Here is a 15,059-nt window from a genome sequence, read left to right as displayed (position 1 = left end):
TGACCGAGTTTTAAGTGCTGCAGCACTTATGCTTTTATCAAACTTTATCTGATCTACTTTATCTACTCGACAAAGGCTGTCATTTTCTTTCCATATAACATTTTTGATTGGTTTTTGTATCTCATAATTCACAAGTGTTTGAAGCCAATGTTTAGATCCAATAAGTTATTTACTAGAGTAAATGCTTCACTCCCCCCCCCCCATCTTCAAATCTGGAATGTACATTTCTTTATCCAAAACACTTTTACATACTGTAGGTACAGAAAAAAAATAAGGTGCCACTTACAGTCCACCTGACCATTTTCCACATATTTGTTGCTACATATATTAGAGTATTATCAACCAGACAGTTCGTCTAGTGAGTTGTACCAGAGCTCCTAAATCCTCATCTTAAGAAAGCATTTCCACTTAACAATCCAGAAAACACAGTATATATACATGTATGTACACACGTGTGCATGTCTGTGTATGTATATCGATATCCATATAATAGTCTTCCCTATAAAGATGTAATCACTCTTAAAATGAATATTGTACTCGTTTACATTATAAGAAAAAGTTGTTTTTATTATCACTACTGGGTCTAGTAAAAATGATTTTACCTTTTAAAATAAAGGAGCTTATTGAAGTTCTCCGATTTTTGCTTGTCTTACCGTTGAGTTTTTACAATAAGCCAATAAATGTTCAATAATCGTTCTTCTCAAAAGCAGGCCAAGGAAGATTAAAATACCAAAGCTTTGCTGAGCTCAATGTATTTGACTTACAATTCTGCTTGGTCTTTTCAGTAAGAATAACTGATAGTATACCGCTCACCAGATAGCAAATAAAGTAGCCGGTGCAAAGGGATAGTACTGGCATAGCAAGTAAATAGGAGGACAAAAGAGAGGTCTCCCACAGATCCCTTTTACTACTGCACAAACAGGCTAATAGCAATAGTAGCAAGGATATAGTGCTCCTTGATATATATCAGAATAGGCTGTAGGGGAGACCCTGGTAGCCGCACCCAGTACTAGGAGTGAACAATTACCTAAAAAGGCCTAATAGGCAAAACAATAAACTTTTATAAAACATATATAATCACACTATAACGACGCTAAATCAGTAGGTAGTAAAAACATCTAAAACTCAGGTATGGGTGTATACAGGAGGTGAAATGATAGGTATGTAGCAATAAATCTAGTTCTTAAGTGGAACCCTCCTGATATGCTGATCAAAATATGGGGGAGGTGTGTGAAGGGGATAAGGAGTACTTTGTACTGTGGACCTTAATCACCCGTGTATTTGATCTTCTGTATATCATATTGAATCATCTGCATATAGCCGCTATTTTGGCCACAGCACGTTTAGGGTTAAGTCATAGCTATTCCCTTTAAATCCCTCGAGCATTGTGATTCGTTCCCCAGGCTGTCAATCACCATACTGGAGTGTGATTGGGGAGATTATGTGTCCCGCCCAGCCCGACGGGTATTTAGAAGTGACACCACTAGCCAGTAGGTACCTCCTACCTTGAGAAAGCGCCAGCCCCCGAGCGCGAAACGTACGTCGGGATGACGTCATCGCGTTGTCGGAGGTTACGGGTGAGACTGCTCCAATACTAGGGAGGGAGGGAGAGAGTGTTTACTGGAGTTTGAGTTACTATCAGCGATTCAGTTTGGCAGTGATGTGCACAGGCAGCTGCTGGAAGTTGTGGGATTCACAGTGTGGGCTGCTGATGACCCATATGGTGGCGGTATTACCATTAGAACACTACCACACGCTACCACACTAATTATGGTACTTCCAATATCACTGAATCATTGATGCATGCTGAGGTACTTTTCTCTGGTATTATTATATATTTTTGTGAGTTTATACATACCACAATACACCCTCCCCTCTGATCTAGGAGGGGGATACTGCCATTGTATTTGATAGGATTACCTGCTACACTCATACTTACTAGGCATCCTTATCCCCTTCACACACCTCCCCCATATTTTGAGCAGCATATCAGGAGGGTTCCACTTAAGAACTAGATTTATTGCTACATACCTATCATTTCACCTCCTGTATACACCCATACCTGAGTTTTAGATGTTTTTACTACCTACTGATTTTGCGTCGTTATAGTGTGATTATATATGTTTAATAAAAGTTTATTGTTTTGCCTATTAGGCCTTTTTAGGTAATTGTTCACTCCTAGTACTGGGTGCGGCTACCAGGGTCTCCCCTACTGCCTATTCTGATATATATCAAGGAGCACTATATCCTTGCTACTATTGCTATTAGCCTGTTTGTGCAGTGGTAAAAGGGATCTGTGGGAGACCTCTCTTTTGTCCTATTTACTTGATCTTTTCAGTATTCTTTAAAAATTGTTATAATTTGTACATTTTCCAAGTACTTGTTGTGGACAGGTTGATTAAAGGCAGAAACGAATTCACTAGTATGCAATATGAATAGTTAATTCTAGTAGGTATGTTTCAATGTAAAGTGTGTTAATTCGCCTAAGCTCAAATAAGGGATATCAGAGCTACATCTGGCATTAACTGCTATTGACTTGTTTAGTAGTTAACGTCAGATCTAGCTCTAATGCCCTTTACCGGAACTTGGTGAATCCCTCTACCATTGCAGGTTGTGGTACATTTGAACTAACCAGCTTCAGAGTTCCTCCCAGTTGAAATTATTTCAAGACCTGCAAACCAATTTTTACCATGCCAAAAAAAACTGAATAAATAGATTCACACATCTTCAGGGATTTATAAGCATTAATAGAAAATTAAGATCTATGTAACAAAGATTGATAACAAATGTCAAAGGCAATTTTTTTGGTTTGCATCTTCTGTAAGTTTAATCGGCTCATATCTCAAGACCGATCTACGGAATGAAAATTAAATAATGGTATTTTAACCTCTACTACTTCTAGTGATCGAAATACAATTAAAAAACGAGTGGTACTCCGTTTGAATGCAGAAGAACACATTTTGAACGAGGACATGCAGCTCTTGGGTTATATAATTTGTCTAGACATAAAATAGTTTGCTATAATTTGTGTTTCCGTAGAGTGCAAAAGGGAGAATGCAATTTTCATGTAGATATAATAGGAAAAAAACCAGTGGTAATATATGCCATTGCACTTAACATACTGGGTACAACCTACAGTATGTTATTTTTTTAAACCAAAGACCTCTGAACTTTCATTGATCCTGATGTTTTCCTGCTATTAGAGAAAGTCATTACAACCTGCCACAGCTAAAGAAGGGTTATTTATCACACCTTTAATTATTTGTGATGGCTATTACATGGCCCTGGATCCCCCCTCCTGCTTCCCTAAAAAGAAGAGGAACCCCTAATATCTCATTTAGATTTCTTCCCTAGCTTCTGGGAATGGAGCTATGGAGAGGGAATCTGCATAAAAAAACACCAGAAAATTGTGTACTGCTCATGGTACAACACGAGCAGCGATGGAGTTTACATCTACAAGAGGATGTTTTGTTTGTTTTTTAAACAAGAAATTCCTTGTTTAAAGTAAATTGCAAAACAAATATCCCAACATGAGTTATAAGAGGTCTTTTGTTTGTTATTTCTTTGTTGGATTTCCAAATATTCTGACCAGTATGTGTTGACGGTTTCCTTCACAAAAGGCATGTTTCTACTGTATGCATCTGTTCATTTTTACTGTATGTACATGCTTCTCAGGTATTAGCAAGTGACACAGCGGGAGAGGCTGAGGCAGGGAAAGAATTACTATAACATGCTGCAAAGACATTTCCGAGGCTCTCTGCAAGCTTGTGAAGATCCAGATTGATGTGCCAAGGTTTCCTGTAGCAATAGAATTAGTAACACAGGCCACTTGTGGTACCATATGTGGTGCAAGATGCTCTAATGGATTATTGCCATCTGTGTACACGTGCATTCACCTTCCTGAGTTTTCCTTCGGAGAGTACAACACTAGCATATTGCAATAAATTCCTTTTAACAGAAAAACATACTGCATTTGTCTAATTCTAAAAATGGTCTTGTAAAATGACACTGTTTTGCTAGACAGACTAACATGCAAACCTCAATCTCATCTGCTTTTTAAACCTCTTCACTGCTAGAGGGCATAGCAAAGCATTGCAAAGAAATAGACCTCTGTGGCTGACAGTTTTTCAATGGACTTGCCTCTGGCTAACAAGTTTAGCAATTAGGAGTGGTGCTAAGGGCCTAAGCACAAATACTTTGAGGGGTTCTTCATCTACGCAGCACTAAAAAAATCTTTTTCTTGCGTTTTTATTGTGTCAACGGGAAACAATTGGGACACATTTGAATTTGGTATTCATTGTGCACTTTTTTTTAAAGCTTCTGTGCTCCCCTTGTGTTGTGTTTGTGTCTTATCTGGGGCTGGGCTGCTACAAAAGGTCTAATCCAATAGAAAATGATGCTTCATACCTGGTTAAAATAGATTTTTATAAAAGGTAGGGCAAGATGATCAGTTGGGAATGTTTTTTCGTTTAAAATCTAAAACCAGAATCCTTAAGTATAAAACAAATTATGTATTTGTTTGTCTTCTTTCTTCTTCTCGCAGTACTTTCTATGTACCCCATAAAGAGTGTACAATAAAAATCTCACATTAATAGCTCCAGATTATATTCTCCAATAACAAAATACATATCCAAATTATTTCCTATGTAAATTTTCTGGTAAGAGATACTTGCTTTTTAGTATAGGGCTATGCTTTATTCTGCAATTATATATAGGTTGATTGAATATAAATATACAGTAATGTGTTTAGTGATGATGTATTCAACTTTAATTAGATTGTTTTGTATGTTTTAGTATTTTAGAAAACCCACATGGCGACACTTCACAGATCTTATTCATGAAGTTCAATAACCACAAAGTTTCTTCTCCCTATTTTTTTTTAATGGCTTCCATATGAGGTCTTAAAAGTTTAAGCATTAAAACCTCTATAGAGGATTTATTTGTTGACCCCATAAGGGATCAAAAAGGGTCAGAATCAAATTACTCCAGTGAGTGAGATTTGAGTATTACCTATAACATTTTAATAAAAGAATTCTGATTTTACCTGGGTCCATGAGCTTGTTTGGAATCTTGAGTAATTGCTTCGTTTACTTATGCCTGGTGCCATTGGTCCAGTTCTCTCACGTACTGCTTGAGCGGCACATCCTGACTGCTTTCAGTATCTCAGAATTGCACTAACACAAGCAGTCATCTTTCAGGTTACTATGCTTTCTCCCAGCAGCCCTTTTGCTCTAGCCCAGTTATTAGTTGTCATTGACAAGCAACCAGAGTGCTGACTTTTTCCAATCATGTTCTGTTCTTCCTGTTTTCTACACTATACACTATGGACAGTTAATCTACAAAACATTTAAGGAATAATAAGCACATTAGCAAGCAAATGTAAATACAGTTCTTTTACAAATGTAGCCATGTGTAAAATTGGTGTACATATCTCTATCTCATGCTGGCAGTAAACCTGGTAAGTATGCAGGATTGCCAGTAGTCATCACGGAGGTTTGCCCTCAACCCCTGGTGATGTGTAAGATAGTAGCCAAGGAAGTGACAGCCTGTCTGTGTCCCCTGTTAGTGACACAGAGAAGAGGTGGGTCTTTCTGGAGCTGATATATTGCACAGCACTGCCTAAAGTTAGGAGTTCAGTTTCCTGTCTGTTCAGTTCAGTTGGTGTGCTGCCTCTGTTCAGTAAGAGGCATGTGGAGGTCTGCAACAGTGTTGCAGTGGTCTGATGCAAGAGCTGTGAGTCTGTGCAGCTAGAAGCAGACAGAGAAGCTGGTGAATCTCTGAGGGGAGAGGTGGAGAGCAACTCTATTAGAGGAGAAGGGACCTTCCTAATGGAGTGCAGCAGAGAGATGAGCGGCTGAGCTGCTAGCTGTGAGGGGCAGCTTGCCCATACCATCATGCCAATAAAGATGTCCTTGATAAAACATACCCTCATGTATGAGTCTGGAATTACTCTGCAGAGGAAGGCACCACAGAGGAGTTCCTCATCAGAACCATCCCCATGCGGACGCAGGGATCCTGATGAGGTGGAGGCGCTGCACTGGATATAGGTAGGACTCGCACACACTACCTCAGCTGCCTGTCTGGGCTGACAATCCCCAAACACCATCATGCGGGAGACTCAGGAATCCTGTTGCCAACAGGTGCACCACCAGACACGACCATGTAATGGGGGCTGGTTAGACCACATGGGCCAATGTGAGATTGGGTGGGTCAGGCCATACAGAATACCCGTTACACATATAAATGGATTGTATAGATTATTAGTTTGTGAAAAATATTACCTGGCTCGTGTTAGTTGGGGATAGGAATTTATATCTGCAGCTCTATAAAAAAAAAAAAAAAAATGTAAACTACTTTGTAGTTTAGTCAATCAGGACACCTATAAAAATATAAAGTGTGTTATGAATAGAAAACAATGAAAAGCGTATTGAAATTGAAGCGTAAAAATCAAAATAGATTGTCAATCAAAAAGCAAGCCCAGACGATTATATATTTGCATATCTTGACTTGCTTTCAATTTTGTATTATTTATAAATCATCCTGCTCTGAAAAAATCTTTGAGAAACATTAATAGGCAAGATATAAATTCTATCCCCATGCTATTTATTGGTCCACAATGCCCAGATTTCACCGACATATAGTATTTCACTGGATTTTAACATTTTAGTACGTTCAGTACTCCGTTTAGTAGTTTTTGAGGGCACGTTTAGTGCAAACCTGAAAAATATCTAGTTTCAAATATTAAAAAAATGAGCACTATTTAAATTATTTTGCAGACTTGAGTGGAAAGAAGAACATATTTAAATACAATGTTAAGGTATATGGATTTTCAACTTGCATAGCCTCCCAGTACATTGAAAAACAAACCTCTGTCTCCTACAGGCTGTTTCTTCCTTCAAATTAACATTGGAAATCATTGGGGAGGACAGTAAATACAGTATCTGTATTTGCATTTTGTTAATAGAGAATGTAATCTGTACCTAGTTAAAGTCATCTTTATTCTATGCTCTTTAATTTCATGGGCCAGTGGTCACCTAATACAGCAATTTATAACATAGCAATTGCTTCTATTGTTGCAATGGGGCCACTTTAATGTCTGTTGAAAAAATGTTAGTTGTTGAGCTAGAATTTATTTCACATTTGAAACCACTAAAATCTTAAAAAAAAAATAATTTAAGAATGGATCAGTAAATTTGGTAAAAAAAATAAATTCCAATTTGAATAAGCTATTGCCCCTCCCCTTCCCCCACCCCTCCGCCAAAGTTGGAATTGGGTGTTTGGCAATGTTAATGAAGCAGTTCCTCTTACTTGTTTGTTATTTTACCTCACATTTTATTCAGGGTGGTTATAGGGGGATCCCCCCCAGTAAAAAAAAAAAAAATCACTGTTTTCAGCTCTCAGGACTCCCTGGTTTCTGAAATATTTTACAAGTGAAGTTACTGGGTTTAAATTTCACTCTGGAAACAAAATGGCCAATAGAAAAATACAAAATTGGTTGTGACTTCCTATTGGATGGCCATTGAACTCCTCTTTAAAAACCATGACACAATACCAGTAACTTCACCAGTAAATGTCTTGGGAACCAGGAGGTCCACGGAGCTGAAATTAGCGCGGTTCAGCTCTGGGGGACACCTGGTTCCGATCCTGTAAAAAAACAAAACGGAGGTCAATTAGGGTGTTCCCTTTAGGCATGACCATCATTACAATGTACAGTAGTTTTACATTTATCTTCTTCAATAATAAGAGTCCTGTGTTTGGATGTAGTTCATTTGAAGATTTTTTTTTTTTTTAAGGGGAAAAAAAAGAGTTGTCTGAAAAATAAGCCGTTTCACAGCCTCTGCCCTCTTAACCAATTTAAAAATAGTAAACTTATAAAATGAAATATCTCCAAAGAGCAACAGCATATAACTAAAAGAAAATAACAACATTGGACAGCTTAATAAAACAGCGCCTTTAAGAACTTTGTCACTATAGGAACTTAAGATAAAATCAATAAATATGTCTTGCTTTCAGTTTATTGGGATATGAAATCCTGTTTCTCTTGTTCTAGAGGTATTCTGTAGTAGATGTTAACTGCAACACCAAACATTGGGCTAATCCAACTCAGTTAAAGCAGCAATCGCCTCCTGAAGCCTATAATGTTAGTATCTTGTCTTGCTCCTTTTTTTATTTTATTTTTACAAATCGTCATTTTCTTCCTAGCTTCTGAGGTCACCTCAGACTGAACTGGGCTCATCGAGTGATACATTTTGACTTCCAGGACACTGAATATTTCAAACGCCTATCTCCTAAATGGAGAGGTGGATTTAAAAAATAAAAACCACGTTGGATCTCTTGAGAAGAGATCTCTTAAAATAAGTTTTTAAAAAAATGCAATAACTGTTCTCTCAGCATGGAGTCAAAGGAATTTCAGATGCAATCATGGCATACACATAACTTCACTTTTTTTGTAAAGATTTGTTTTAAAAATCAATGTCTTGAAGGAGATTAAAAAAAATATCCAATGCATTTGTGCTCAAGCGACTGCAACTAATTGACATACAGTATGATTAGGCCATTTGGTTTGTTGACCCAAAAATCTGGTCCAGGGGTCCTGAAGAGAGGGTTTAGAACTCTTATCTCCCAACATTTGAAAGCGCTAAAGAGGGACACTTGGCCCGATTTCACTAAAACACGTCATACTTTAGCCATTCTCTTAAATGGCAATGGCACAAGTAAACCACTGTCTGTGTTTTAGAGAAAACCTTTCAAGTACTCAAACTCCCATCTTCACACACCGTGCACTTTAGAGATACACTGATCTCCAGCACACAATTACATAGACACACACATTGAACACCAGCAGACAAATACACACATCCACACATTAAATCCTATGACACAAATGCTAATACACACTTAGCCCCAGCACACAAATTTACACACACACTGGACCCCAACACACAAATACATGTAGCGCATTTTCCCCCACCCCCTGGGAGATGTGTGGCTACGGTATATGTGGGGTGCTATACCTGTGGCGTACAGGAGATCTGAGTCTCCGCGACTGGGAACCTGGGGTATACCTGAATGATTGTTCGGTATCGCCTCCTCCTGTAATGGGATTCTACTGTGTGGAATGACCCCGTTACAGGACAATGAAGAATGCACATGTGTAAAAAATAACAGTTTACTATACACAGCATAAAGATACTTATTATATACACCCTAGCAGACCTCACAAGGCCGTAACTCCTCACCGTGCCTCCCCAACACAGTGGCCATACCCCGGTGGGGTTTGCCCCAATATGCTGAAGTGCTCTAGGCACCGGACCGTCCCAGTGTTCCCCAAGAGCCAGCCCTGCCCAACTAAAGTATTGGTGCACTGGTGAGTTGGGTACCTTATTCATTAGAAGTCTCACTGAGATCCTGCACACAAATACGCACTTGCACAAGCCCCAGCAGATAATAAAAACACCCTCACAATGTCACTTTGAGATATCTATACATCTCTCCCCTTTTAACACTTTTGCCTTGATACATGGATACCATATAAGCTAGTGGCTCCTTTCTTGACTCCCAAAGCTTATTTCCTTTGAGAAACTACACACAGACTGCCAGACTGCATTGTAGCCATTCCACCTCCCCTATTCACCAGGTAGTGTGCTTTTCTGCTGTAATGGCATTTAAAGGTGTTCTTTAGGGGCAAGCAGAAGGAGTCATTTGTTATCATTGAAGTGATCCATAAACTCAATTTATTGCGTCTCTGCTTGATAATTCACAGAAGCTTTAGACGGAGCGTTAAAAAGATATTAAGTAAACTGCAGTAGTGCTGATGGGGACACTTTTTTGCATGGAAACTCTCATTGATGTCGAGGGAGTGTCGGTGCGATAGTGCCCCCATCAACACTGTCACTGAACCCGCTTAAACTTCGTTTTTATTGCAGCATGTTCATTTTAAGGTATCATCTGGAACATTCTGCTACTTCAAGATCTGGGAGAGCAGAACCACAAAGTGCAAGTGTGTATTTGGTTACAGTGGTCGAAGTGTCTTACAATTATACTGGTATTATTCAATATTCATACATTATTAGAATGTTATTGTCATTTTTTTATTAGTATTTTTTTTTCTGATGCTACAAAGCATCAGTAGTAGTGTTAGTGTACACTGAATAACCTCAAATGAACATAGTGATGCATTGTGATGATTTTTAATTAAAATTCATTACTGATGCTCACCCTGAGCACAGAAGAACCAGGGGAGCGATGGTACCTTAAATATAAAACAAAATCTACATGGTGCAATATTGTAAGAACGCAATGATATGGCTTCCAAATAATACCCAGAGAGCTGGAATGAAGCTTAAACAAGCATAACCAGCAAGGTAAATGGTCACAGACCAAAGCCAGTAGGAGGAGGTGCAATCTCAAGCAGAGAAAGACACACACAGAGTCAGGAATAAAAACAAACGATTTATCCACACACAATAAAATTGAAGGCTTACAGGATCCCAATGGATAAACAGCATAGGATGTAGGTGATCTCACGATCACTTCACGCCGCTGCTGCTGCTGCACGCCGCCAGACTGTGTCTCGATCAGGAACCGATACGTCACTTCCGGTGTTCCGGCCGGTTGGAGATGACGTCACGTACTCCCTCAGCAGTCTCTCTCCCTCTCAATCGTAGGGTCACGCTCTACGCGTTTCGACGTTCTAAATGACGTCTTCATCAGGAGTAGCAGTGACCTGCTCAAAGGGTCTTTATATACCCACTCAAACAATCAATAACCCCTCCTCCAAAAGGTTAACTGATATGAAACATCCCTAACCATGGGCAGCTGAAGTAAATCCCCCATTTGGCCAGGAATAACAATACAATTGCAGAAATTTTATACAATTCTCTAAAAAATAACCACACACTAAAAAGATTCTCCTTTACATTTATAAGGAAAGAATCATAGTTTTAATAAAATTTAAAATTAAAAGTATCAATACACAAAATCAGTATAATTTAAAATATGATAAATAAAAGACATATCGATCCCTAATCTTAATGACTCTTAGTATATTACAAGGGACGACGATTGATGAATCTCGAAAAATATGAAATAAAAGGGAATTAGTGAAGAAACAATATAAATATGAGTAATGTGAATTATATTCTTAACTATCAAAACCTAAGAGATACCTTAGACACTCAAATATTAAAAGAGCACACAACAGATTGCAAAGATGGATTTAAGCAAATATAAATTGGAAAACATTTAGAGAAAGGCACCCAATTCAAAATCCTCATTTAGGCCTTGGGGAACTAAGGTTTTTAATGAAAAAATCCAAAAGCTCTCTCTTTTCTTAAGTGCAACAGTTCTGTCTCCACCCCTCCAATGGGGCAGCACATGTTCAAGGACTGTAAACCTCAGGCCTGATGTGTCACCCGGATGTTTGAGAATAAAATGGTGCGATTATAGATGGGTGGTAACCCCTCTTCTAATGTTACCAATATGCTCAAGAATACGTGTCCTTATGGGCCGAGTGGTTTGGCCTACATACTGTAGCCCACATGGGCATTGTATAAGGTAAACCACGTAGTCCGTTTTACATGTAGTATGTTGTTTAATTTGAAATTTTTGCTTTGAAATATTTGACATAAATCCAAATTTGTCATCTGCTCTGTGCCTACATGACGTACATGTTGTACAACCAAAAAATCCTTTAATTTGTGATAACCACCTATTCCCTTTATTAATAATTTTCGGTAAGGCACTAGGTGCTAGCTTATTTTTTAAAGTATTCGCCTTTCTAAAGATTACCATTGGTTGTTCGGGAACTACATCTCCCAGTATTGGATCATTTTTGACAATGTGCCAATGTTTACGGATTATTTTTGTTATCCGTTCTGACTGTCTATTATAATTTGTGACGAAAGAGAAATCAAAATTTTTATTAGTCTTTGTTTTAATTTTGTCACTCAAAAGGTTCTTTCTTTCTAAAACCCCTACTCTTTCTACCGCATCTTTAATAGTCTTATCCTCATAGTTTTTTTCTTTAAATCTATTCTGCAAAAAAAGGGACTGTTTCTGAAAGGTATTATTGTCAGAACAGTTTCTCCTAATTCGCCTAAGTTGTCCGTATGGCACACTTTGTAACCATTTGGGGTGGTGGCAGCTTAGAGGTGATATATAATTATTAGTGTCCACCTCTTTGTCTCACCCTGACAGCCAAGATGTTTTAGCTTTAAGATGCTTTTAAGTGTGACTTACTAAAAAAAAAAATTTTTTTAAGGGCACATTGATCTAATGTAACTTTTTGTTATTTAATGTCCTTTTCATACTTTCCAAAGTAAATTTGACCTTTATTTTTATGCAGTGACATGGCCGAGGTACTGTAATTATTATTGACCACTTTGTCTTTCCTCGTCAGTGGAGGAATCGGACATCATAGATCTGGAGAAGAGATACTGGCTATTGAAGGCGCAGTCACGGACTGGACGATTTGATTTAGAAACATTTGTCCCTTTGATTTCACCTCCTATTCATCAGTCTTTGAGCGAAGGTATGCAAAAGTAAACACTTAAAAACATGAACGTTGTGATGTTTGTTATATTTCCTCTTGTGGGCTGTACTGTCCACTGTATAAGTGCATACTATCAGTGCCGCCGACAGATTTCCCGGGCCCCAGGACTTCAGTTTCGACCAGGCCCCTCCCGCCCCTGTGTCGCCTGCCTTGCGAGCCCAACCCCCTTTCACACGTCGTGAGCCACCTATGCATTTCTCTCTCTCCCTCCCTCTCTTCCCCCTCTCTTGCTCACTCACTCGCCCCCCTCACACTCTATCCCACCGCCTCTCTCCTCTATCCCCCTCTCCTTCGCTATTACTTAATTACCCCCTCTCACTCAATCCCACCCTCTTCACATTCATTACCCTCCCCCCGACCACACACAAACACAATACACCCACACACTACCTCCCCACACAAAATAAATAGATTACCCCCCACACACTGAAAATAAATACAATACCCCCCACACACAAATACAATACCCCCTCCCCACAAACACAATACAATTCCACCCTCCCTAGATGCACACTATACAATACCCCCCTCAACCCACAACAAATACAATACCCCCACATAAAATACAATTTTACACTCAAACACACACTACAATAACCCCCCCCCCCCCAAATATAACATTCTGCCTCACACACAATAACCCCCCTTCACACACACAAAGTACAATCACACATACATGTTGCTGGTGGTCTCTGCTGCCCCAGCTCCTGCGGGTGCCTCTCCCGCACTGAGCCTTCTGCTGGGCATGCCTCTCTTCCCCCACACCAGCTTTCGGGGCGCACTGGCGGAAGAGAGACGCCCGGCATGGGGAAGAGCTCCACAGGAACTGGTGAGAGCCAGGGCCCAATGGCAACCAGAGCCCAGGCAGCCGGACACAGAAGTTGTGCCTGACCTTTCAGTTCTGGCCGACCGAGCTGCGCCCAACCCGGGACACTTGTCGTGGCTCTCTCCCCTATCGGTGGCCCTGCATACAAATACACAAAGCAGCAACTTCATTGGTGCAGTGGAAACAAAAGAAACAGCGCACAACGCCAAATAGTGAAGCAAGTAATGCTATGTATTAGTAATTACAGGGTAATAAATCTGCGTACATCAAAACAGTGGAATAAGTGCATTTAGTGTGTTTCACACAAGTTACCACTCAGCAACTGTTGTCAGAAGAGTCTGCAGCTTGCTTCTCTCAGCGGGGGCGCTACGTTGGTTCAGGAGCAGGATTAATGTCCAAAACCCCTCATCCAGCAGTACATCGCTCCCAAGGGGATTTCCCTTTACAGCAACCACGCTCCGTTGCAGGTATTGGTGCTTGGTGGGACCGCTCGCGCTTCCAAGCCGTCTGGTGCAGCTCGTGTAGCTCAGCGAGCAGATCCACTGTACGGGGGTGAGACCTCAGCTCTGCAAGGGTATACTCGGCGTGCCACGTTGTCGCTCTGTCGCGGGATACTGCGTGATGACGTCACAGTCTCCGCAGCAGCGAGGGAACCGGCAGGGAGGCTCTCAAAGTCTCTCAAAGTCTCTCATATGCCCAAAATTACCACTGGGAGTAATACTAGCAGGGTGAAGCCAATAGAGGCAATGGCAATATTAAGGCACTAGATAAAAATCATCCAACATGTTTCGTAGAATAAACTACTTCAGGGAGTTTATTCTACGAAACATGTTGGATGATTTTTATCTAGTGCCTTAATATTGCCATTGGCTTCACCCTGCTAGTATTACTCCCAGTGGTAATTTGGGGCATATGAGAGACTTTGAGAGACTTTGACTGCCTCCCTGCCGGTTCCCTCGCTGCTGCGGAGACTGTGACGTCATCACGCAGTATCCCGCGACAGAGCGACAACGTGGCACGCCGAGTATACCCTTGCAGAGCTGAGGTCTCACCCCCGTACAGTGGATCTGCTCGCTGAGCTACACGAGCTGCACCAGACGGCTTGGAAGCGCGAGCGGTCCCACCAAGCACCAATACCTGCAACGGAGCGTGGTTGCTGTAAAGGGAAATCCCCTTGGGAGCGATGTACTGCTGGATGAGGGGTTTTGCACATTAATCCTGCTCCTGAACCAACGTAGCGCCCCCGCTGAGAGAAGCAAGCTGCAGACTCTTCTGACAACAGTTGCTGAGTGGTAACTTGTGTGAAACACACTAAATGCACCTATTCCACTGTTTTGATGTACGCAGATTTATTACCCTGTAATTACTAATACATAGCATTACTTGCTTCACTATTTGGCGTTGTGCGCTGTTTCTTTTGTTTCCATTTCTTAGAGTGTGGGGGGTGCTGAGCCACCCCCTGTGTTTATAGCAGCAGACGCCTCTACAAATACACGGTTATGTGATATAATTTTCTTCATATATACACCCTCACTGTGGTTATTGTGATTTATTTCTTGGTCACTTATTTATGTGGTTTAGTCACTGCACTATATTTATATTCTAAATTCTGGGTTAGATAGTAGCGCACAGTATTTTCTCTGTTTTTTACTGTCATTGGTGCAGTATTGTCTGACATTA

At 40.2% G+C, this 15,059-nt stretch overlaps 1 protein-coding gene across 10 annotated transcripts in view; it reads left to right on the top strand.

The window, feature by feature from the left end:
- Positions 1-15,059, top strand: part of USP32 (ubiquitin specific peptidase 32) — a 331,878-nt gene that overhangs the window by 173,105 nt on the left and 143,714 nt on the right. For all 10 annotated transcript variants that reach the window (XM_075589607.1, XM_075589608.1, XM_075589613.1 and 7 more), the window contains one exon: positions 12,401-12,532. In XM_075589607.1, coding sequence (XP_075445722.1) covers positions 12,401-12,532 — 132 coding nt within the window. The remainder of the gene's footprint in view (positions 1-12,400; positions 12,533-15,059) is intronic.

The sequence above is a fragment of the Ascaphus truei genome, chromosome 3, assembly GCF_040206685.1.
Source record: "Ascaphus truei isolate aAscTru1 chromosome 3, aAscTru1.hap1, whole genome shotgun sequence".
NCBI lineage: Eukaryota > Metazoa > Chordata > Amphibia > Anura > Ascaphidae > Ascaphus > Ascaphus truei.
The sequence above is the reverse complement of the archived record's forward strand: the minus strand, read 5'-3'. Positions and strand labels throughout refer to the sequence as shown.